At 39.8% G+C, this 26,804-nt stretch overlaps 1 protein-coding gene across 1 annotated transcript in view; it reads left to right on the forward strand.

Moving 5' to 3' along the window:
• Window positions 1-5,486: 5,486 nt before the first annotated feature.
• The window catches only part of slc4a5a (solute carrier family 4 member 5a), a 30,549-nt gene continuing 9,231 nt past the window's right edge, over window positions 5,487-26,804 (forward strand). The window contains exons 1-15 of the mRNA XM_040155020.1: window positions 5,487-5,554; window positions 6,458-6,618; window positions 8,850-9,002; window positions 9,596-9,718; window positions 10,721-10,776; window positions 12,575-12,732; window positions 12,843-12,930; window positions 14,720-14,874; window positions 15,204-15,332; window positions 15,954-16,128; window positions 18,056-18,189; window positions 19,279-19,550; window positions 24,121-24,182; window positions 24,601-24,792; window positions 26,664-26,777. Of these exons, the coding sequence (XP_040010954.1) occupies window positions 5,502-5,554; window positions 6,458-6,618; window positions 8,850-9,002; window positions 9,596-9,718; window positions 10,721-10,776; window positions 12,575-12,732; window positions 12,843-12,930; window positions 14,720-14,874; window positions 15,204-15,332; window positions 15,954-16,128; window positions 18,056-18,189; window positions 19,279-19,550; window positions 24,121-24,182; window positions 24,601-24,792; window positions 26,664-26,777 (2,025 nt within the window). The 5' untranslated portion in view covers window positions 5,487-5,501. The remainder of the gene's footprint in view (window positions 5,555-6,457; window positions 6,619-8,849; window positions 9,003-9,595; window positions 9,719-10,720; window positions 10,777-12,574; window positions 12,733-12,842; window positions 12,931-14,719; window positions 14,875-15,203; window positions 15,333-15,953; window positions 16,129-18,055; window positions 18,190-19,278; window positions 19,551-24,120; window positions 24,183-24,600; window positions 24,793-26,663; window positions 26,778-26,804) is intronic.

Below are 26,804 nucleotides of genomic sequence, written 5' to 3' on the forward strand. Positions count from 1 at the left end.
TTGTTTCTTACAGTCTCACCGTTCTCATCATTTCTGTTTCCAGCAGCAGCCGCAGCTGGTTTTAGCCAAAAATCTCTGATAAACCCACTGTACACTACCTGCGCAGCATTTCACAGCAGACAGTCAGTAGCAAGCTGGTGAGGAAATTTGAAGTTAGCAAGCTGAACAAAAATAACAACAACACTAACAGGAGACTGAATAATTGACGCATCTGGTAGCCGGAAACACAAAATTCTCCCAATGAATGCTAATGAGTGCTAGCACATTAGCTGTAGTAACTTTATACAGTCATAATATGTGAGTGTGTATGTTAGCTTGTTTTGAAGTTGTTCCCCAAAATGGTACAGAATTGAAAAAAATTGCAATGAATGCAGCTCTAAATATTTTACGCTACCACTGCTAACTTAAGACCAACAAACCAAACATGTCTCTTAACCATATGTGTTGATGCTGAAACTGAACATTTTATTATTTACCAATCTGTCCCTTGTCCACTTCTGAAACATACCTTTGCACCTGTGTCACACTGTTTTCATGTTGCAAAGACTTTATTCACTGACATAATAAATTTGCTAATTTTCACATTGTGTCACAGGCCTTGTTCACTATACTACTTATCTTGTAAAATGTTAAGCAATTTCCATCTCTCATAGACATATAGGCATATTCAAGTTTCAAATTTGCATCTAGCCTGCAACTAAAGTACTATAAATGATGCTGTGAATGTCTGTAACCCCTCTCCAGCGGGAACATGGTGGCCTTAAACTCTGCTGCTGGTGTTCAATATGTGAATTGGTGCCACGTGCGATAAGTTACCCTCACATTTGTTTTAATCATGCACATTTCCATCGACTTGGCCTCGCTTTTAATTATTTTGCCATTGATCTGCACTGTAACCCAACATGCAGGTCAGTGAACAGGAGCTGCCGCAACTGCAACTGCTTGTGGCTCGTATACCAGAAAGAATGCAATGATACACACATACCGATATCACTGAAACACACATACAAACGTGTGCAGAAATGACAACAGTAATATACATGCACAATGTATAAAAAAAAAAAAAAAGGATACACAGGTGCATGGATAAACACACACGTATGCACGTACATTTACACTGTGCATTATAAAACATACATACATACATACAAACATACAAATAACCAAAACAAGAACATACGACATCACACACAGTCTAATGTTGCACATACCTGAAGTGGTTTCTTACTCTGACCTTTTGAAAAAAATGCCCCAAAATTTTCAATCTACATCTTTACCAGGATGGACCATGGAGACCGAGGGATGGGCGTCTCTCACCTTCGCTATGAGGAGGAGGACGGTGAGTGTGTTTGCACATATGTGTGTGGTTCATATCTATGCTAGATCTATCATAGAGTGTTATTAATGGGCTACAAATGAGGAGGGAAGATTGACATGAGATTGCTTTTGTTTTTTATTTGTATCTGTGAATGTGTATTTCAGTGGGTTGGGGAGTTGTATACAGATGTTCGTATGATTTTTTTGTGTTGTGCCTTCACACTGAGCAGCAGGTTAGCAGGTTATGTTCTTTTTCCAAACATCCAATATTGCTTTACCTTTCCCTGTTGTTTGGTTTTTTCACAAGGGGTTTTGTGTGCAATTAGCATTACATCGACTCCTTAATTGCCAACTGATGACTCACATCAGCCAGATTTCTGTTATTAAACAGGGATTTTAAAGCCAAATGCGAAATCAAAGGAAAGCTAAGCACTGAGTGATTCTCAAAAGACTTGATTTGCTTTTGTTTGTCACTTTGCCAATAGAGAAAGCTGCTTTTGTTAATGAGCAGACATGAGCTATGAAATATAATTCATTCAGAGTTTGTTAAAAGTGGTTTAACATTCATGAAAACACTCCTCTGAGTATGAGGGATTAATGAAAGCTCTCATTAGTCAATCTGCCAGTGTTATTGGCCTTCAGTCAGTATTTTGGGGCCTTTCATCAAACTTTCATTTAAGTCACTTGTTGTGGAAAAAATTGTGATCTAATTATAGCTTTTTCTTTAAGTAAATTGCAATAGTATTCTTCCACAAAAACCCATATTGGCACTTCAGTTTTGCATTTAAATGAGTGCAACCATTTGGAGTGCATATTCATGTAACCATTCAGGAACTCTCCATATTTGTCCCCAGATCATCAGTCCATCTACATTGGTGTCCCAGTGCCTCGAGGATATCGACGCAAACGCAGGCGAAGGCGCTCTAGTCGTGAGGTCGCTGACATGGACAGGGACAGACGCTATAGCCACCACAGACACCATGAACATGACCGGTACCGAGACATAGACATCGAGGAAGGACTCATGGATCCAAACGAGCAGAGTCTCCAAGACGTTCGCCGCACAAGTAAGTCAGTTGCCATAAAAAGACATGTAATGATGTAGGATATTTGAGGAGCAAGAACTTCCTGAAACAGCTAACAGTAGTCTCACAAGGTCAGACCTCAAATAATTATGACTTGAGGTCTGGTCATTTTTCACCTGTGTTCCTCGCTGTTTCTGGATTTCTGTGTTGAGGTTTTGATTGGCTGCACTATATGTCAGTCCCCAACCTTTATCTGAGTGCTTTTGAGAGACTAAAAATTAGTGTTTGAATCAGAGCTCACGAGACTACCTACTTAACTCCGACGTTTTTAGTACACATTGGTTCAACAGGTTTTTAACATTTGTGTTAAAGGGGCATTCTACCAATTTTACGTCAAAGGCACTTTACTTGTCATAGTTAGTACTATTCACCCTGTATAATGTCTTTTGTGGCTCTGGAGAAGCTTTCTCAGACTTTCTTTTGGCTCCACATTTTTAATATAAAATCTGAGGCATGTGGAGTTTGAAGATGTGTCTGTTTAGCAAGCAGTCTAGTTTAATGAAAGACACTATTAAGTTGCATTAAGGGAAATGTAGAATCCAGTGTTTTTGGAGCTTGACCCATACTAGGAACTAAATCAGGATACCTCGGCCTCTGCTTTATTGATTTTTGGGGTCTATTTATAATCTGTCACTTGCAATCCCCCATGTTTATGGGAAGTGCAATTCAAAACAGCCTTACGTTTGGTCAAAGATCTGGCTGGTGACAGACTAAACATTGTGTTGACAGTATACTCTTGTGCACCTGTCAGTTGTGCTATCCATCATACACAATTTTGTGACTGTAAACTAAATGAACAAGTGTAAAAAAACATGACTGACTATTTCGGTTATACAATAAATAATGATGGTGATGAAAAAGAATTTTTGTTGTCAATTAAAAAAAAAATGTTTCTGTCAGCCTGCGTCACTGCATTCCATTATTAAGAAAGAACTAGGAATAGCCTCTAATACATCTTCTACCTCTCGTTCTAATTAGTTGGATGTGAATACAGTAAAGAAAGATCGTATTTTTTTAGAAATAGCCCCATTGAATCTAAGACATTCCCTCTGCAGGGTGGGTTTTACTTCAACTATTTGAAAAAAACCTTTCCAAAGGTTTGGCACAAACATAAACCAAGCTGGTTCCTGTATTAGAATTTTGTTGCATTCTTCTACCTTATGTTTTTGATTTGATTTTTGTCTACTTCCAGGAGTTTTAACAGTAAGCAGCACGCAGCCTGAGAGTGTGCAGCTTCTGTTTCAGGCTGGAGTTATGATTAACCTGGCAGAACACTTGCTGCTTTGATTTTCAAAGGATTTGGCTGAGAAGGTGCAGTCAGTGGCAGGGCAGCGAAGGTTTTTACTCTTTCTGGACTGTATGCACACATGCATACAATCATTTGGAGTGTGTAGGCCTCAGTACATTAATATCAATAATGCATATGGTGTCATTACGAGCAGTTCGATTATAGCAGGGACAATAAAGATGTACAGGACAACAACAGGAGAAAATGGTGTCCGGTGAGGGTAAAGTAATCAACTCAGAGAGCATAGGAAGGAAATAGACTCTGATTATCCTCATTCTGATAGTAAGACTGAAGGTAGCTGGACTCTTGTCTATTTGACAGCACTTTCTGTTGCCCATTACCTGCTGACGTTGCTTCAGAAAAGCATAATTCAACGCATTCTATTGTATTATTCCCGCTTTTTCCTCACCATGTTAACCATATCCAACAAAAATAAACTTATAAGTGTTACACGTACCACTTCCTAAATCATCTGCCTCCCTACCCCCAACCTTTCAGACACAAATAACAGAGCCATCACATGCTTTTCACTTCCAATAGCAAATGGCAATAGCAGACACTGATGCTCCCCTTTTCGCATTTTTGCTGGCTGGTCGCAGATACAGGTCTCTAAAACTCTTTTACAGTATCAGTGTATTTTTACAGTATTTTACTGTATCTCAGCATGTGGATTGGGACATGGGCAGGGACATGAAAGTCGGCTGTCTATGTTGTTCATCTGTATGTTTCTGTGTGGAATGTGTACAGGCTTTGAAAACACATCTCCCATGGGACATTAAAGGATTATCTGTCTTAGCAGACAAAGCAGCTAAGGAGTACTCGCTGAGGTAGAAGGAGCTGGTGACCTACATGACAACATCTACCTCACCGCAAGACGTAAATGGTCATGAATGTTGTATTTTGTTGGTAACATTTTTTTTAGTTGGTAACAAATATTTTGTTGTTTTTTTTTCTCCGGTTTTGTATGATTGATCATACAAAAATCCATGCCCGATGCCCATTCAGAAAAGAAAACATATAAGTGTAATTCACTGTTAGTTGCTGCTAATAAAGTGTTTCAATATCATTGATCACTGGTGGTTTTATAAGACTCCCCATGTACAGTAATTACCATTCAGCTAATCTATAGGTTAGCAACACTGTGGCCAGCTGACTTGTCATTACCCTAAGGCATAGTTCATGAGCATGCGGTCCAATTTAATCTCCATACAAATAATACAGCAATTAAATGGATTGCAAGTACAGCAGGCTCATGATTGAATACCTATAATCAGGTAGTATGAGTGTGGGATCTGGATGTAAGAAAAGAATCAGACGGTGGCTTCACATGATGGAGGACCAGCACAGTCTCCAGACCTAAACCCCATGGAGCTGGTTTGGGATGAACTGGGCAGATGGTGGAAGCAAAGCAACCTACAAGTGCAACATATTCGTGGCAACTTCTGCAGCAGTGTTGGGACAAACTTTCCGAACAAGATTTGATTTCCACTGTAGAAATAACGCCATGGTAAAGATGCAGGCTACAGCTCTGAACGGCAGGTCATTAACACAAAAGTGAAGCCAAGTTGCTACTACAACAACTAGATCTAAGCATGCAACTACAACTTTTTTCCCGTCAACATTATGTTTTAGGCAACTTATATAATCCTTAGGACCTTGAAGGCATTTATAACTCTATTACATGACGTTGCAAATTGTAAAAAAATCTCAAAAACATTCTTTCATTCCAACAAGTGTCTCCGGCGGCAGAGCGCCTACGTTACATCCTGAGTGAAGATGATGACATGCCCACGCCAACACTCTTCACTGAAATGGACACTCTGCAGAGAGAAGGAGACGAGCTGGAGTGGAAGGAGTCTGCCAGGTGATGACTATACTCACAAACACTCAAAAATAAGATTACACTGCTACTAAGCTGTTTTGCTTTTGCTTTAAGATTGAAACCTGGAATATATCCAATCGAAAAATGATTCAGCCTAGTCAAATGCATATCGGTACAAGATGAAACTTGGTAACAAGTATTAAAACTAGGCACAGACCATCGTCCAGAGTTATAGTATTGTCAGTGAAATTGGTTACTGAGGCAATTAAATACAATAGAGCCATGATTAATGTTATGACAAGTCAAAATGTCTACTCTGAAAAAGGTCTTTTGCTGATATAAAATGTAGTATGCAAAAGTATGCTTTTGCAACTGCATGGATAATATCTTATCCCAAATTTATTTTGTGGGACAGTTAAGAGGAAATTAGATGTTTCCAGAGGAATTGCCATGTTTTTTCAGAATAAAAACTGGAAGTAAAGACCAAGCACAACTCAGAAAATGGTGTGTTTGTGCAATCAGAACTATCAGTCCACAATTACAGAGCCTACATAAAATTTAGTCTGGCTCAAGCAAATTCATCCTCAGATCACATTGAAAATTGTGCTTTGTCAGACTTAGGAATGCTAGAAGAAGATCAAACTGAATTCAAAGCAAAGACAAAACAGTTTCAGTTTTAGTGCTGGAAAAAGTCATAAAATGATCATTTAACATATGCTGCAATACAAGTCCAACTGCCGAGCAGCACAGTGGTCTTCTCTGGGTGAACTGAGGTTTGTGCTACTTGCCACAAACACCACATGCCTGGGAGCTGCCAACTCAAACCACAGACATCTACCGAGCAGTGGGCACCAACAGCAGAGTTGAGCTGCCAAGCTCAAAAGAATCTCAGCAATTGTGTATTCCTCACCTGTTCTTTCTCTCTGTGTGTTTTGATACCCGCAGGTGGGTGAAGTTTGAAGAGAAGGTGGAGGAGGGAGGAGAGAGATGGAGTAAACCCCATGTGTCCACGCTGTCCTTGCACAGTCTTTTTGAGCTCAGGACATGTCTCCAGACGGGAACGGTGCTGCTGGACCTGGAAGGCTACTCACTGCCTCAAATAGTCGGTGAGATTTTCAGGACCTCATTTATTTCTCCTTGTCTGTGAGAATTCAGAAGTCACTGTTAATGTATGTTTGGTTTTATATTCAGCCGCGGTGGCATCATTTTGTCTGATGTATTTTTGTGTATAATTAATATTAGCCTGTAAGATGTTTAATAATATTAGCCTGTACGTTAGCTTGTAACTTGGAACTAGGATACCAGACACACTTTAATGAGAATTGCTCACCTGGCACATAAGCCAAAAAGGTTTTCTAGCTTCCTGGCTCACTTATGCGTTGTGCGGCAACACTGCACATGCACATTAGTGTTTTCGCCATTGGCAATTCATAATAAACCGACCTAGTTTGCAGTTCTAAGCATCTTGTCAACAGTTTTACTCTTTTAAAAAGAAGAAAGGGGATTTTTCTGCTGATGACCGCCGGGGTACTTGGTAGCAAGGATCAGTGGTAGAGCTGTATCCAGTTCTCTTATACACTGATTGACCACAATATTAAAACAGTAACGGGTTTTAATGTTAGATAGATAGATAGATAGATAGATAGATAGATAGATAGATAGATAGATAAGTAGATAGATAGATAGATGCTTTACATATATATATATAAAGTAATATAGGAAGTTGGTGGAACATAATTTTTAGTGAGTGGTGACACACCTCTACCTCATAAAATGAATGAATCAGGTGGTATACCAGTTGAAAGTACTTTTCTAAATGAAACACCTAAACTGATTCATTTTATGAGGTGCAGCTGTTTTTTCCCTGCTTGAGTGCAAACCTGGAGAATAACAAACTTTATTAAACTAATGTAAGTATTGTCACAGCTTCACATGTTAAACAATTTGAACAGTTATTTTCCTTATTTCTCATTAATGTTTAGACTGTAGCCTAATCTAGCAAAAATAATGCTGTTAATGTGCAGGGTCATTATGGCCACCTTGGAATCACGGTGCATATTTTTGACTTATCATGAATCCAAACCAGTAGCCTTACTCGTCTGCGGCAAAATTAAACAAACGCTTGTAATTTTTTATTGAAGCTCCATATAGAACCAGTTTTTATATGCATGTACATACCCCCATGTTGTTTGTTGGTAGCTCATACCTCAATTTTGCATTCCTTGGTCGTTTGATTGGTTGGTTAGTTCTAGACCAATAGCACTTACTCTCGAAAATTGGCTCAGCAGTGTCAGATGTTTATTAACGTTCAGCAGGTGTTATAGATTAGGTGCTTGATCATTTCCATGAAAAAAAAGGGAATAAAACATGAAACATCTTTTAGGTTGATCGCTCTTTCTAGACACATGAAGGAATCTTAATGACTAATATCCTCAGAGAACTTGCTCTCACTATATTACTAGTCTATTTAAGTATAGGTGCATTGTCTGGATGTATACATAAAGTATACACGGATCACAGCTAACAGGGAGGCTGGCTTGTTTATTTAGGACATTCTGAAAATACAAGGCGCTTAATCTAGGGTGTTGTGGTGAACAAACACACATCTGTAGAGAAATTATGAGTAATTCTGTTGCCTTCACCTTAACCTGTCATCTAGTTACACTGCGTCACATCCTTTTGACTCTTTCACAAGACTTTATGCAACATTTGTCTCTTAGCACAGTAAAACCTGATTTGGTTTCTTAGGGTCCTTTTAATTGAGCAGTTCTTTTTAAGTAAAAGTGACCAGCTGGAATCCTTAGTTAGCAACTGTTCTTAGAAAATACCTCTTTGCTGCAGGAAGAAGTTCTCCAGTAAACCGTGATGATGATATCACACAGAAGAGTAGACTGTCTGAGTTCATTCATATGAGATGCATAAACATTGCTCTTATGGAGCCCGAGGGGGACCTGGATTACCCAATCTCAGGAGGGGAATCAACCAGCAAAGTCATTCTTTATACTGAGCACTAATCTGTGCTTCAGTACTTCTTAAATCTACAAGCTACACCTTTTGTTGCATATGTTGAATATATATATACAGAATGTGTATTGTTAAAGGGCATTTGCCATTTGGTGGCCATTTTAATACTGTTTTCTGAAATGTACTCAGTATTATGAACAATTGTACACTATATGGACTTTACATACATACATGTTAATACATACAACAGAGACCGCAATGCATAATATACCAAAAAAACTACAGTATTATAGTTTTGGCACGTGTCAAGGTGGAAACACTGGATCCGCAAGTCATATTTTCTCATGTAAAATACAAATGTGTCTTTTTCCAGATGACATCATTGAGAGACAGATAGAGGAGGGCATGATATCCCCTGATCTGAGAGAGAAGATCAGTTTTGTCCTGCTGAGGAAACATCGACACCAGACCAAGAAGCCCATCCACCGCTCGCTAGCCGACATTGGCAAGTCCAGCTCTTCGACCAGTGAGTGTCTTTACCTGTAGCTGTTGTAAATTGTCATCTAGCTGTATCCAAAAACTACACGATGGGACCAATATTCCAGTATTGAGTTTAAGGGTTTACAGATCTACAGCGCTGACAAATTAATAATTACCAGGTCACTTGACATTATGTGCATTTTCTTTCTTTTACAAAATGTCCATTTGTAAAATTTAAGGAGGTTGTAGTGGTGAATGGCAGACACTTTGTCATATCTTATTTCCATGATTGATAAGACTACATACAATGTTGGACAGCATGAATTATGACATGAAAATTACATGAAATATCATTGTGCTTCCCTGAGATATAGCAATTTCTTTTCTTTATCAATGATTGGTCCATTCTGGTCCCACATATGATTGTTCATTATGTATATATTTGACTCACTTGGTAAATGAATGAACACACTCCTGAAGTAAACAAGGCTTAATCCTCCACAGGGAATATATAAATGTTTGATGAGTTAATTACCGCTGTGGCATTTCCTCATCTCCTCTCATAGATAAATAATAAAGCATCACCTCTAACCACACTGCTGGTGTTTGTGTCGCTTTCTGCTTCCCCTCCCCTGCCAGATCGTAATGTAGGGTCCCGAGGTGGGCCAGGTCCAGGGCCAGGTCCGGGGCCAATTGCAAACTTTAACCGATCCACAGAGGACCTCCGAATGAAACAGCAGTCTGCCAACTATGGCCGCCTGCGTGAGTGAATGTCTATGGGTTCTTGGTCTGGGGTTTCGGCTCACATGCATCTCTCTCTCTCTCTCTCTCTCTCTCTCCCTGTCTTTCTTTTTTCAGGTATAAGGTATGGTTAGGTTTTGATTCATGAAAATCCATGAAGGTAGAAAATAATCAATCAAATATAATATAAAATACATTTTCTAAAAATGTGACCACGTTCATGAGTCATGTTGGGTGTAAAAGCCTCTGAAACAGGACTGAAATCATCCCAGAACTCTAAAACTCCAATTGACACCCAGCAGCTTTCACAGAGACTATGGACTGCTACACAGTAACTCCTGGATCACAATGTAATATTTCATTGCTTAGATATTTAATATAAAAATCTCAAAGAGCGATAAAAATCAGAGGTGGATTTTTACTCAAAGGCCAGTATCAGCCAGATTGATTTGTTAAAGTGAGCCATCTATCCTTGGACTCAGCAAGTAAGACTGACCCCTTCACCACCTGCACTTCAACACACGCAAGACGTGCTTTTAATAGACCTCAGCTTGCAAGAGTAAGGGCTGCTTAAGTCCTCGAAGCCTAAATATCGTCACTGCCTTTTTGGGTGAAATGACCTATTAGAGGTAAGGAATCATGATTCAGTGGATAGGCATCCAACAAGACAAGACATCAGTCTAAACAAATTAGTGTAAATAATAGGACCAATTTCAAACTTTTTGCTCTTTTGATTGAGGTTTCAAACTGAAAGCATTATTCCCTACCTGCTAAGTCATACAATGCTAAACATGTAATTTGATCAGTACCTCACTGTCAAAAAACTTGTACATTATAGGTGTCGTAAAAGGAGACTTAATGGCAAAACTGTTGTATTGGATTGAATTAGACTTTACAGGTGTACCTGATATAGTGGCAACCGAGTCTATGCGCGAGATAACACTGTCAGAGTTTAAATGATTTAAAGCATGCAGTATGTAATTAAAATGTTATAAATGTTACTGTTGCTGGGTTGCCTTACAGGTCACGCTCAGAGTAGGAGTATGAATGATATTGCAGATACTCCAAGCACAGACCAGGTGAGTCATTATTGTGACTTTACAGCTCAGCCCGCTTTCAATCCTCTTTACAGCAAGAGTACATCTTTTACATACATAAACATTAAATACTGATATTGAGGTCAAAAAAAATATATATGAAATATAAAATTTTTTTTTATCAGTATGGCTTTGGAATTATATACCGGAGTATTTGTAATGACCAAATTCATTTTCCTGTCTTTTATAAAATCAAAATGTATATTTATCTGCATAGAAGCCATCTCTGGAGTGTGTACTCATTTTCCACTTTGTTGCTTTCCATTATTGGCAAGATTACCAAACTCATGTCTCAGTAAGACATTGTGTTGTGTTGAATTGATGTTTCACTGGAGTGTTGGGAGTTAGCTCTGTCCTAAGTGCCATCAATCTTTCATTGCAGTTGCTAGTGAAGGTGACAGCTTGTGATGGAGAAAGCGTGCAAACACATAACTCACTCATTATTGGGACTGATGCAGTAATGTGTCTTAAACCCGGTGACAAATGCTTGAACGGCTGCAAGGGCGTGCTGTTGTTGCTTGGATTAGGCTACTGGGCTTTTAAACAGAGAGGTCAGGATTAAGTGTCATTTACTGTGGTGACTAATGTATAAAAATAAATGAATGACAATTTGTTTACGAGTGTGTGATGTGGGCCATGAACATTATTCGTCAGTGCAACTATGAGGACAAGTACTGGTTGTCTGGTTCCAAGTACCCCAGTTATGAGTGGTGGGCTGGATGTTCAAGTTGTTTATTTACAGGCCTACAGTAGGTCACATGTGACCACGGACAAGTGACAGTGTGTTACTGTTTGTGTTTATGTGTGTGTGTGTGTGTGTGTGTGTGTGGCATATTATTTGTGTCAATATTGAGCTGGCACCACAAAAAACATGGATCTCATTGTCTAGTCCGCGTGCTTGGCCCTCACATGTAGCAAGATTCAGGCTGGGGTTATTGGCAAGGCACTCAATTATTGAGTGTTATTGTGCTGCCGTCCAATTTCCTGCCACACCTTTACATGTAATCAGACAGGTCAGGTTAGCTTGCCATCCCTCTTTCTCCCTCTGCCACAGCTGGGTCAGGCTTCATTTGTTTTGCCTCTCTGATTGGTGCTACTGGAGGTTTAATGCTCATGGAACAACGTTGGGTTGTTACCTTGCAAAAGTCTGCTGATTTAATGATGAGAAGATGAAACTTAAAAAATCCCAGTAGGGAGATCAGGTCATTGCAGGAGCAAAGACTGAAAGAACAGACACCTGTATGGCTGCAACTAACAGTTATTTTCATGATCAGTTAATTGCCCAATCATTTCCTTGATTAACTGATTAATTGTTTTTCCGATAAAATGTAAGTAAATACTGAAAAATTAACATTATAACTTCCGAGAGCCTAAGGTGACACCTTTAAATTGCTTGTTTTATTTTTATTACTGCAATATGTTCGCTTCACTATCACATTGGACAAAGAAAAGCAGCAAGTCTTCACATTCGAGAAACTGGAACCAGGGAATGTTTGCCATTTCGGCTTAAAAAAAAAGACTGAAACGATCAATCGAGTATCTAAATAGTTTGCAATTCATTTTCTGTCTAATTGTTTCAGCTCTAAAAACATGTAAATTAAAAAAATATGTGACTCAAAAGCAATAAATATTTTTTTAAAAATGCTGCAAAGGACAAAAGGAAAAAAATACAAACCCAACATATCAAAAGTTGTGAAAATATCATGTAGGACTGGCACAAACTCTACTACTATAAGATGATACTCACCATGTTCTCTCTTTTTTCCTGCACTTTCTGTAGCTAAAAAACAAATTCATGAAGAAGATCCCTAGAGATGCAGAGGCATCCAACGTCTTGGTGGGTGAAGTGGATTTCCTCAACAAACCCTTCGTAGCCTTTGTACGCTTGGCCCAGGCCACAACACTAGGAGGTCTGACTGAGGTCCCTGTGCCCACCAGGTGAAATGATCTGCAATATCTGTCGCTTCTTTACCCTCACTTAACAAAGTCCTTTTCACAGACACCTACCAACCCTGCACATACCTCACATTTGTCTCATCACTGTACAGATTCCTGTTTATTCTGTTGGGACCCCAAGGAAAGGCCAAGTCGTATAATGAGATTGGCCGTGCCATAGCAACCCTAATGGTAGACGATGTAAGTATCCTGTGTTTTAATCCTGTTTACATGATATGCCTTCTTTGTGAGACAGCAGACACTGACACTAACAATGTCTCAGTAAACTTTCTGGAAAGAGAAAGTGTAATTTCCTGTAAAGGCTGTGAGCTACAGTAAAAGCTGAAATGTATGCAGCATGTGTGGTATGTGCCTTAGCCTGCCAATCCACTAGGATACCCACTATTTTATTTTAATTACACCAGGAAGTGATGCTGATTGATAAGCAGGAGCAAGTTTCTATTGGGATAATGAGTCACCCATGGTTTGCTAATGGGCGTGCTATTCTTGCTGCTGAATGCAGTTTTATCTACATAGATGGATGACTTTTAAATTAAATTTAACACTGGTACTGTTTTTTAGGCCACACTAGTGCCAATGCTCTATGGATGGCCATGTCAGCTAGTTGGTTGGTTGGTCCACCATGAAATTTGGTACGGACATTAATTTGTGGTGCCCAGAGAATGAATCCTAATAGCTTTGGTGATCCTTTGACCTTTCCTCCAGCACCAGCATGAGTTTGACAATTGTGTTTTTGAGTGAAATATCTCCACAACTATTAAATGGATTGAAAGCTGTTACAGGCATTCATGTCCTCTTCAGAATGAATAGCAAAAACTGTAGTAATAACTTTGGTGATACCTCAAGTTTCCATATAGCACCATCAACAGGTGAAAATTTTTATTTGCCCTGTACTTTGGTAAATAACCACATACCTGCAAGTGTGATGACAGGCCCATCAGACTCAGCTCTACTTTTTGTTAAGTGAGATTGTTATCATGTTAACATGCTAAACTAAGATGGTGAACATGGAAAGCATAATATCTGCTAAATTTAAGCAGGTAAGCATTGTCATTGTGATCTGACATTAGCATTTCGCTCAAGTACAGCCTGACAGAGGTGCTAGTGTGGCTATAGACTCCTGTTTGCTGTTTTAGCAGGGCTCTATGCTAATGTTTCCTCATTTATTCAGTAACAAAATGCTTGCTGGGTTTATTCTTGTGCTTACTTCATCTCTATGTGACTGACAAAGAAGCAGTGAGCCAAAGACTTGACACTGACGTCAATCGTAAAACATTTGTCTTATTACTTGGTTTAATTTAAGTTTGAGTGTTTCTTATATTATTTAACATACAGTAGGCGGAGGCAGCCTATAAAATCAATTTGCAGTTACTAGCTGGATTTAAATTAGAAACTTGGCAGCTTAGAGAAATACATTCAGTGATTGATCTACAGACAAAAATCAAGTTAGACTGTTTGTGTAGTACAGAGAAAATCAATGAAGGTACCGTACAACATTCTTGGTAAAAATATTTCTTTCCTCAGGCTATAGACACCTGATGCTTTTAATTTAAAAAAAAGTTTCACTGTAATATTTAGGTTATGCTGTTTTCTGGTTTACAGTCCCAATGACCTGATGTCTGTGCAACATGCAGTGATCAGTAACCAAAGTAGAACTGGACCAATGCCAGAGTCATTACCAATTAGAATCTTTGATTTTTTTCTATATTATGATCCTGTGTACTTGACTCACAGTGTTTCCAGGACATGATTAGCTAGTGACTGACAGTTGTTTTTAATATAATCCAACTGGGTTCAAAATGTTGATATAGCTTCTATGATTTATGTTTAACAAGCCTCCAGAGGCCATCAGAGAGGATGGGAAAGAGTCAGATCCAAGTTATTAGAACAGTACATACCAATCACTATCACCATGATATAAGCCAAGTGAAATGGTGGAATTCTCTCCCTTTATCTCTCCCCCTCCCAGCTCTTCAGTGATGTAGCCTACAAGGCCAGAGACCGGGAGGACCTCATCGCAGGCATAGATGAGTTTTTGGATGAAGTAATTGTGCTTCCACCAGGAGAATGGGATCCCAAAATCCGCATTGAGCCGCCAAAGAAAGTCCCCTCGGCTGACAAAAGGTTGAACTTTTACCATCCACCTCAATAATGTACATGAATCTCTCAGCTTCTCTGTCTGTGGCACAATGAGCAATATGCCTACAACAGTTGTAACAGGTTAAACCTTCGCCAGCAAAATAAAGTTTATTGAATGAAACCCAGAGATTACAGCTTAATGCAGGGTGGAATACTGCTTGCATGTCAACAAGCATCAGCCAAAGCTTGCGGGGTTGAACAGCCTCTGAAACAGCACTTACAACATCATGGAGATCCCATTCAATACACACAAATGAATGAATTGATATGGCCCATATTTGGTTCCATCTGTGCCATATGTTTATTTTTTGCAGGAAGTCAGTGTTCTCCTTGAATGAACTGGGACAGATGAACGGTACAGCTGGGGGAGGAGGAGGCCTGGCTGAGGATGAGGAGATGCCAGTGCAACATGAGCTCGGAGAGGAGCTGGCATTCACTGGACGGTAGGTAGTCAAGGCCACATGGCAAACTGGTGAGAGGTTTGGTTCAAGCTTCACCCGATTGTGGCATATTGAAAGGAAGATTAAATATGAATAAATCCAAATTTGGTAAAGTGGGCAAAATATCTGGGTATAAATTCAAATCCCCAAAAGATACAGGTGCTCCCCAATGAGCACTTTAAGTAAGGATACAAAGATTAGTCTTCAGTCAAGTTGGCAGTGTTGGACTACCAGTTTCAGCTGTGCCTAAAACCACAGGATCAACAAACGCAATTATTCCTCTTCTTGTTTTGTTTAAAAGCAGGAAATGTACAATAAAATAAAATTTAAAATGTAAGTTTATCTTGATCTAATGCATGATCTTTTTCATAAGCTTTATTAGAACAAGTTGAATTGTGGAAATAATTTAAAAAAAAGCTTTGACCAAGAAAACACCAACCTCTTTTGTCTACATGTGTGTCTAGATATCAATGTAATTCATTGTAACGAGTATCCCATCCACTTATGGGAAATGTCAGGCTGAAATACTATCCACTCTTCTGCTTTAGAAAAAGTAATATGTGTCATGCTGAGAAGTAGATTGTGTTATGTATCCTAACCACTATGTATGTGCATGTACAATAGCTTCTGTGGGGGACTGTACCTGGACATAAAGCGGAAATTGCCATGGCTGCCAAGTGATTTCTACGAGGGTTTCCACATTCAGTCCATCTCTGCTGTGCTCTTCATCTACTTGGGCTGCATCACCAACGCAATCACCTTCGGTGGCCTGTTGGGAGATGCTACCGACAATTATCAGGTAAAACAGATTTGCAAGCTCAGGCAATAAAACAAGTCAATTTACTTTAGTCAATTTATTTAACCTGGATTCTATACATGATGTCAGGCTGTGTGTTTAACTTTACACATCTCAGAAAGTTTTATGGCTTTTTCAAGAATTTTGATATAATGGCATAATAATAAAGTAGTTTAATAGAAATTTTTCCAAAAATGCTAAAGCCACGACTAAGCACTTAATTCTGGATTTGCAGTTATCATTTATTTTTTGTTTGTTATTTATCAAGCTGAGACAAATTTTGTTTTGTTTAATTGCTTTATTTACAAAACTGCAGTTCAGAGAAGTAAAGATCTTGCAAATTATGCTTAAAGAAATCATTTGTCATTTATTGAAATGTGCTTATTGGCTTTGCTCTCTGACAGTTCGATGAGAAGATTGATACTACTCTCATGTTTGTGCGTTGAATATATGGCTATAGCCAGCAGCTGATTAGCTTAGCTTAGTATAAAGAGCCAACCAGCACCTCTAAAGCTCACTAATTAAGACATTGCAATTTTTTTGTACATACAAAAGAAAGAAGTGTAAAAATGACAAGTTGTAGTTTTATTGGGGATTGTGTGTGGAACTACTTCTTGGCTAAGAGCCGTCACTTCCTGGAGTTTTCTCGTCACCATGAGGTTGCCCAGCAACCAGCACAGATTTTGAGTCGCAATCCCGGCCAAGATATAGTCCAGAACATAACCAGTCATAACCTGCAACTTGTAATTTTTGCGTTTCTTTTTTTTTTTGGCTAAAGAAAAGAGATTTGACATATTAATTACTGAGCTTCAGAGGTGCTGGAGGGTGGATTTTGTTATCTTTGGACAGAGCTGGGCTAGCTGTTTCCCCCTGCTTCCAGTCTTTGTGCTGAGCTAAGCTAAGCAGCTGCTGGCTGTAGTCTTATACTTACCAGACAAATATGAGATTGGCATCGATCTTCTCATCTAACTCTTGGCAAGAAAGCAAAGAAGCATATTTCCAACTACTGCTTTAACATTGCTTAAAAACAAGGAAATGTAGCAACAACAGATATGATTTGGGATTACCCAACTATGATTTTATTGCACCTGGAAGTTACAGTACAATGCTTTTGTATTTCATATTTCCCCTTCTGTTCAGTATATAAGATAGGCGTGCATGTTGCAAAGATAAATCCAGGGGCGAAGCATGCCTAGATTATCTACTCAAGCTGAATCACATTCACATTTAACATGCCTGGAAACTCTTTTAAAGTGAACTAAAATATAAACACAGGCAAGTAGCACCTCTAGATAAAATCAACTGGTGTCAGCCCAGGAGGTTTAAGTGTATTTTCTGTGTCATATTTATCAGGTTAGCGAAGATATATTAGTTCACTTTCTAATATGAACTTCTTGGCCTCATAATTACATGTAATTCTCAGAGGCCACTGTCTTATGAGGATCAGTTCATTGTGTTTTTACGTCAGATAAGGTCTCCCTTTTTCTATTTGTTCATCAATACCTTTGCACCAACACAAACATATACACACTCATACACACAGACTTACATAGGAATCATTGCAGATAAGCGTTTTGACTGGCATTCACTTTTTCCCCTCTTTGTCAAATACAACTTATTGACCCTTTGTCTACTGTTAAACTCACACACAGCAACCAGTCCCACCCAACACACACACATACACACTTCTCCTTTGTTTTATTGTTATTCCTCTCTTCCTCTCCTCTCATCTGAAGCTTGATTTGCTTACTTCATCAAAAACCACAACACAAAAGTTTTGTGGCCCGAATGTCCCAGCTATTTTCAGCTGCATTTTCATTTTTCACCCACTTGGTTTGGGAATCTCTTTCCAAACAACTCCTCACTTTCCCCCCCGATTTCTGTGTAGGATAACCTTCTTTCTGTGACTCCCACCTCCCTCTTCCAACAGGGTGTCATGGAGAGTTTCCTGGGTACAGCTCTGGCTGGCTCTGTCTTCTGTTTTTTCAGCGGTCAGCCCCTCATCATCCTCAGCTCGACTGGACCCATCCTCATCTTTGAAAAGCTCCTGTTTGAATTCAGCAAGTGAGCTTCTTTAGAACCAAAAGATCCTGCAGTACACCAATATAGTGACAATGTGGTGGACACTCTCTTTAATGTCAATTAAAACACTATTAGATAATGTCATTATGGAGAAAAACAACTGAACCTTTTTCTCTGTAGTGGATGACCCGTATTTATTATTATGTTCATGATTTGCGTTCAGTTCTATTCAGAGTGAAGACTTTCACTTCAAAATGCTACATATTACTAAAACTATGCACACCAGTTTTTCAAGCATTTACTCCCTTCAGGTATGAATTTAAACACATTCACTGAAGGTATTTGTAGGTGAAAAAACAGTTGATTTACCTTAATGTACTGGCTACTTTATCCAGATGAAAGTGGGAAAAGGTCTAATAAAGTGTTCTGGTGTTTGATTTCAAGCCATATTATTAAATAAAGACATTCCCACCAGCAATGATGAGTCAAACTACCTTTCAAATTTTTTACCATATGATGTTTTGTATATAATTAGGAGAGAAACTGACCTTAATTTGTTTGGATGTTGGGGAGTGCTGTTGGCACGCTCTAATTAGTGGGTTTAATCCCAGGTTATGTTACCATTTATATGATGCCGGTGTCATGAATTTTACCTGATGAAGGTCTGAGTACAGTATAGTGTAGTAAATAAATTGAGTATAAGTGTCTAAATGTGTGCAGAATTTTTTTGGTCTGTACAAAGTTTTGATCTGACACTCCTGTCTTTAAGACTCTCAGGTGTGCAAGAACTCTTTAGTAATTTGTATCCTTCTGTGTAATGAAACTCTTCCTAGCACAATAACAACATGTATACTGCCAGCTGGGTGACTAATTCATATCAAATTGCTATTCTAACATCAAAACTGCTGTCTAATGCCAGAACTCGCTATATACCCACTTGAATGTCAAAGGTATACATTTACCACAGTTACCACATTTTTGAAATCTTTTCACCTTATCAATACCGTATGTTCACTTTATGAATGCAGTTAATGTAAGTGCATAAGTGAACAAACTTGATATGTTGGTTTTATACATGATTTCCCTCCCCCTGTACATTCACCAAACTTCTCTGGCTTCTCACTACCAAAGGAATAACAACATAGATTACATGGAGCTGCGTCTGTGGATTGGCATCCACTCCTGCTTGCAGTGTTTTATCCTGGTAGCTACTGACGCCAGTTACATCATCAAGTATATGACGCGCTTCACTGAGGAGGGCTTCTCCAGCCTAATCTCTTTCATCTTCATCTCTGACGCCATCAAGAAGATGGTGGGCTCCTTCAAATACTACCCCATCAACACTGACTTCAAGCCCGACTATGTCACCACCTACAAGTGCGAGTGCCTGGCCCCGGACCTCAGTGAGTTCACACCTTGACTTAGGGAAATATCCAGGAGGAAGTTCGGCTACAGGCGGCTCCTTTTGGGGTCAGTAGACGGGCATCACAGGCAGGTTGTAGAGGAGAGTAAAATCACCCACCTGTATTCAGTTTATATAAAACTTAATTGTGGAGAATTTTTCTCCTACTCTTCATAACATAAAAGCGTCATCAGAGTGTCTCCTTTTTTAGTTAAGGAAATTACATTAGAAGTTTTTTTTTTAAAGTTGTACTAAGCAGCAATTTTATCTTAAAGAGCATTTATCTAATCAGCCTAAGTAACAATGTAGTACTGGAGCTGAGAGGACAATCCTGTTCTCATTAGTGAAGGGTACTTCCTTACTTCCATCCATCCATTATCTGCTCCTTATCCAGAGTTGAGTCAGGTGGCAGCAGGTTAAGCATCCTGCCATTTGGACATGCCTGGAAAACCTCCAATGGAAAGGTGCCCAAGAGGCATCCTGATCAGATGCCCAACCACCAGAACTGGCTCCTTTCGACACGAAGGAGAAGCGGCTCTACTCCTAGCTCTCTCCAAATGTCTGAGCTCCTTACCCTATCTAAATAGCCCAACCATCTAACAGAGTAAACTAATTTTGGCTGCTCTTATTGTTATCTCATTCTTTCGGTCACTACATAGAGCTCATGAACATAGTTGAGTGTTGGACATAGATTGACTGGTAAATTGAGCTTTGTATTCCGTCTCAGCTCCCTCTTCACCACGGTCTGTTACAATGCTTGCATTACTGCTGTTACTGTACCAATCGGCCTGTCAATCTCACACACCATTTTACCCTGTTCTGCCAGTGCATGCCGGAGATCACGGTTTGATGAAGCCAACAGAACCACATTGTCTGCAAATAGCAGAGAGGTGATTCTGAGGTTCCAAAACTAGACACACTCCTCCACCGGGCTGCGCCTTGAGATCCTGTCCTTGAAAATCACAAACAGGATTGGTGACAAGGAACAACCCTAGCGGTGGCCAACACCAACTGGAAACATGCTTGATTGCCGAGAATATGAACACAACTCTCATTCTAGTTATTTAAGAAACGGATGGCTCGTAGTAAAATCCCCACACTCCCACAGTACCCTAACAAGGCCCCCGAGGGACAGGGTTGCAAACCTTGCCCAAATCCACAAAACACATGTAGACTGTGAGCAAACTCCCATGACCCCTTCAGTAACCTTGCAAGGGTACAGAGTTGATCCACTGTTGATCCACTGAGCCTAGGTTGGAATCTACTTTGTTCCTCCTGGATCTGAGGTTCGACATTCAGTTGGAGCCTCCTTTCCAGCACCCTGGCACAAGTTTCACCACAAGGGTGAATAGTAATAATTGGACCACACCCACTGGTCCCCCTTTTAAATATGGGAACCACCTGTCCCTGACCCCCATGCAGTATTTAAGAGGCATGTCAGCCAAGACGACCCAACAGTGCGAATCTCATCCACACCTGTCACCTTGCCACTGAGGAGCTTTTGACTACCTCAGTGACCTTTGCTTTGATATGAGTGAGGCTTCCCTTGAGTCTTCAAAGTCTTCCTCCTCCTCAGATGAAATGTTTGCCAGGTTCAGGAGTTCGCCCTCCGGTACCCATCTGCTCTGTCTGGAGCCCCCCAAGCCAATTATGCCTGTAAGGCCTCCATTTTCAGCTTGACAACCTCCCTCACTACTGGTGCCCACCAACGGCTTCTCTCAGGTTGCTGACATAGCAGACACCTACAATCTTCTGACCGCAACTTCGAACAACCACATCCCCAGTGGAGGCTCCGGACATGGCCCACTCGGATTCAATGTTCCTAACCTCCCTTGAGATGCATGAGAAGTTTTTCTGCTGATGGAAGTTAAAGACCTCGCCAACATGAGCATCAGCAAGGCGTTCCCAGGCCACTCTCACTACACATTTGGGTTTACCAGGTCTGTCTGGCGCACTCATCTGCCATCTTATCCAACTTACAACCAGGTGGTGATCAGTTGACAGCTCTGATCCTCTATTCACCTGGGTTTCCAAGACATACGTCTGCATATCTGATAATACACCCACAAAGTCGGTCATCAATCTTAGTTCTTGGGTGTTCTGGTAACAAGTACACTCATGAACCACCCTATGCTCAAAAATGGTGTTTGTTATGGCCAATCCACGAGTCCAATACACCAAACGGCTTCAGATCAGGAAGGCCATTCCTCCCATTCACCCCCTCCAGGTTTCATGGAGAGGGTTTCTTGCCCACGAGAGCATTGAAGTCCCCCAGTAGGACTATAGAGTCCTCAGGGGACCCAGAGACTGGCCGGATACTTAAAACTGCTGTTCAGTTCATAAGCACATACAGCAGTCAGAACCTTTCTCCCAGCAATTTGCTGTTGCATAGAGGCAACCCTCTTTTTTTTTGGGTTAACTGGGGCTCAACCTGGGGGCTTTTGAGTATCCCCACACCTGCCTGGTTCCTCACACCCTGGGCACCTACGGAAAAGGAGAGTGTACTACCCTTCTCCAGGAGTTCGGTTCCAGAGCCAATGCTGTGCGTGGAGATGAGCCCAATTAAATCCAGTTGGTACCGCTTCACCTCCCACGCCAACTCTGGCTCCTTCCCCAACAGAGAGGTGACATTACATGTCCCTAGGACCAGTCTACAATTCCATGGAGTGTCACACCTAGGTCCCCACCCATGCCCGCCGCCCAGCTTGCATTATATCCAACCCTGATTCCTATCTCTATAGGTGGTGGGCCCACAGGGTGGTAGCCCCGTGTAATTTTTTCGGGCTGTGCCCAGTCGGGCCCCATGGGTCAAGACCTGGCTGCCAAATGCTCACAGGCAAAGTCCCCTCCCAGGTCTGGCTCCAGGAGGGGAGGCCTGCTTTCCCTGGTACATATAAGGTGACACATTTCTGAAAAAAAAGTTAATCAGGCTTATGAATTGCTCTTGGTCTGGCCCCTCCCTTGTGACAAGTTTGGCTTGGGAAACCCTTCCAGGGGCTGTTTCCCCTTACAACATAGTTCCCATGATCACAGGGACACAAAAACCCCTCCACCACATTAAGGTGGCAATAACTCAGAGGTGGATATTTTCAAATCAAATTCTGCCACCAGTTAGGTACTAATTGCATATACATCATTACCAACCACTTTCCAAAGCATATCATAAGTTTATGCATTCATTTCATGCCATTGGTTTGAGCTCATTCCACTATGCTATAAAATCAACTTGCAGAGACATGACATTGGACATATATTTTTTTCTTTAAACTGCAAATGCAATGCAGTTGATGCGGCTTTGGAAACTGTCCATTTGGTGCAATTCGAGGATGCTTCAAAATCGGAGCACAGAGAACTTTTAGAGCAAGAAATGACAAAATTCTTGTTATTTTTTTCATGATGATCCATGTATGCTTTTGTTGTCCCCCGGACTTGATTTTTAATGTATCTTATAAATGTCTTTCTTTTCAGCATCTAATTTTTTAGCTTGGGATGTTGTTACATTATTGAACTATGAATGTGATTCCTGCCTATAGCTTCAATGCCACATGATGAAGTAACTTCGCAAAAACAAATTAAATAATGAATTAAATAAATAAAGTTAATATTAAAGGCCCTAAGAACATAAATTATTTGATGTGGGTGGGCGTCTGGGTTGGAAAAAGTTGATGTCTCACACCACAGCCACATAGTCCTGATGAAGCAGAAGATCTTACTGGTTAGAGTTTAAACTCTTAATAATGACACATATGGGGTTTTTTTCTATTTTCAACTTAACTTTGTGGCTAATTTAGTTATGAATATTTAATGTTATCAGGAAAACTCTCTGCAAATAGATTTTTATACATTGGGAAAAAAATGAATGTAAACCATGGACTGCCAAGGTATGAGTCTAAAGGCAAATACATTTATATGTAATGGGCTAATAATATGAAATCATTTTATTCTAGTCTAGGTGTTGCATTTAAGACTAGAATAAAATCCTACACAAGAGTGAATGCCCCATCCAGAAAAAGGAGGCTTCCTCAATTATATGGTTTTCTTAAAAGTATAAATGGGTTTTTTTCTTTTATCTGTGGTTGCTGTGAGGGCCTGTCTGCTAAAACAGCCAGAATAAATATAATGTATTGGCTGATATTAGGCTGTAGTTGCTGTGTATGATGATTACCAGGATGTTGATTACCACCTTTAACTATTCTTTGTGGAGTTGCATGCCTTAATGAAATTTAAATTTAAATTAGATTCCCTCACTGTACAAATTCCTAGATACTTACTAATCTGTTTACTATTTTTGAAAATAGCAGTGATTTACAGTAATAGACATTGATTTCAGTAACTGATTTGTCTCGTTTGTTTTTGCCATGCACACGCAATCTGGCTGCTGCCTCTTGCAAGTGAGTACCTCCTTGTTTGTCTACATGGGCCTGGGAGTGCTCTATAATGTCCAGCAGTTGGATTCTCATTATGTTTGCATTTCTTTTTCTTTCCCTTGTGTTTTCCTCCTCACCCCCTCTTCATTTTCTGTCTTTTTACCTCCCTGTCTCTATCTGTCTTTCATGCCCATTCATAAACAGTGGCTTCAATGATCTTCAATGGTTTAGTTCCAATGCCAGATAACAGCTCTAGTGTCTCTGGGGTAAGTGCTTGTTTTAATTCAATTTTCATTTTTGACTCTATTTTGGTGCAATGTATTTCAAGCTGAATTTTTAAAGGGTTGGTGACAATTCAGCTTTTGCAGAATGAATTACAGGGGCTGTTGTGAAGCCCAAATGACAACATTGTCAGAAAAAAGCAAAATAATTTGTTTACAGCCAACCCAGGCATCCACTGTCTCACAAAGAAGTCGCTATGCTCTCCTCTTTCTCTCCTTTGTTTGTTTCTCGCCATCTGTCCCGTCAACCTATCACTCTCCTCCGTGGATTACACATAATTTCACATCCATGTCAATGATTTTCACTCTGTCTGTGTTTACATCTTCCTCTATATCTTTGTCAAAACACTTCACTCTTCTTCATCCTCTCCTGTATCCCCACCACTGCCACCCACCATCCCAGTTGAATGTGACAGCTCTGGACTGGAGCCAGCTGAGCAAGAAGGAGTGTCTGAAGTATGGAGGCTCTCTGGTGGGAAACTCCTGCAAGTATGTCCCCGATTTGGCCCTCATGTCCTTCATCCTCTTCTTTGGCACCTACTCCATGACCGTCTCGCTCAAGAAGTTCAAGTTCAGCCGGTACTTCCCCACCAAGGTGACAAAACTATCTATCCATCTATCTATGTATCTTTTTAAATTAACAAAACAAAGCTTCATACAACTTTGCAGAAAAAGTTCCAATACAATTAATGGAGAAATTAAAGGTTGCCTGTGGAATTTTCTTGTAAACACACAAAATTTATGTTTGCAGTTAGTGTCCCTCACCAAAACATATTGGGTGTCATGCAATGTATTGTTGTCCAAAATCTTACCTTTTTTCTGTGAGGTTTGCTCTCACTAGTGTTCCAAGTGGGACAAACTTTTTGTGAATTGCTCGTATTAATCTGATGAATGCCACAAGTTCAAGAAGATTTTATCATTAGCATAACCACTGCCCAAATTATTATATAAGTCTACCTGTTCCACTCCATTTGTGGGCAAGTTTTATTTATAAAAATGTTATAGATGTTCAAGTCTTGCCGTCCGAAATAAGAAGACACAAACATAACAAATTCAGCAGTGTCAGTAGTCATATTAGAGAACCCAAAACAATTAGAAAGTATGCTAAAGACATGTCATCAGAACAGTGCTGTACATTTACAGAAATAAAGAGTAAATGGACATGAAGTTAGCTTCTGAAAAATATGTTGATAAAGCAAAGAGGTCCACAAATGAGAGGTCAAGGTGATGTCATGGTCACAGAAATAAACAAGAGAATATTCTACAGCTGTTGACAGTGATGTTACACTGTCACATGTTGTAACAGAGGACGATCCCCTGATAAGCGACCTGCATGAAAACCTTGAGGCAGCTGTCAGAGTGAGAGAATTTTCCTAAAATTGCCAATTCCGATAAGATCCAAAAAGAACAAGAAAAAGGAAAAGTAAAGAAAAACCATTGTAAAATTTCTCAGTAAATTGACAAGTCATGATGATGATGGTGATGGTATGATGACCAGACTATTAATGTTCCATGAAATTTATTTGAGATATTTATTTCTATTTTAGTAAGTGGCATGAAGCCCATTATGTGTTCGGGTTAAACAAACATGCTGAATGCATTTTTTTCCTCATAAAACATTTGAAAAGGCATTTTTCCATATTTTAAATAGTGCAGTGTTTGCATTCATGCTAGCTAGTGTTGCTATGCTTGTTTGCCATCACTGCCACCAACTGTCGATCAGTGGAAGGGCAGGAATGTGTAATGCTTTGCCCGTGTCCTTGTGATTGTCCATGATACAAACAAAACAGGGACCCCTTTGTAAAAACATTGTTCCATTGGGCAACTACTGGTTAAAAACTCCATAGGTTGCCTCGAATTTGAATGTAAATGCAAACAGTGAGCACATAACGAAGACTGACATGCCAAAGGGCAAATATACACATTAATTAAAACAACAGCTTAATATGTAGTACCAGAAATTTAAAGCAGGTCTCCAAAAGTGTTATTTAAGCGTTATTAAGGAATACACTGACTTTTCACTTTTTAATCCGTGAAACTGTAAACAAAACAATGTGTACCAAGCAGATTTTCAAAAGAAAGTGCAACACAGTCAGACAGATGGCCCACTTATCATCACATTGATAATTAATGTGCTTTTAGCAGCACAGTGGCCCGTTGTTGATTGTATAGCTGTGTTGGTAGAATCTCCTCATGTCCATGCACTGCTGCTCACATCTGTCCTGTGTCTGATCTCTCAGGGAGTGGTTAGTCAAAAAGAACAAAAAAAGCTGATCACTTATTTTGCCAGACATAAGGATTATCTTTAACTCAAGTGAAGCCAGGCACAGCTCAGCTGCTTCTATATTAATGAGTTGCCTCCAATGGGACCTGGTCTCTGCTTTCAGTTCTGTAATGAAATGTTTCTGTTTCTCATACAAAATTTTATTTTATTTTTTTAACTTTTCTCTCTTTCTGTGGCACCAGCTAAGGAAACTCATCAGTGACTTCTCTATCTTCATGTCCATAATGACGTTCGTGGGGCTTGATATGTTGATGGGACTCAAAACTCCCAAGCTCATTGTCCCAACAGAATTTAAGGTACAGCAAGTTATTTTCAAATTACAG

The sequence above is a fragment of the Xiphias gladius genome, chromosome 19 (genome assembly GCF_016859285.1).
Source record: "Xiphias gladius isolate SHS-SW01 ecotype Sanya breed wild chromosome 19, ASM1685928v1, whole genome shotgun sequence".
NCBI lineage: Eukaryota > Metazoa > Chordata > Actinopteri > Istiophoriformes > Xiphiidae > Xiphias > Xiphias gladius.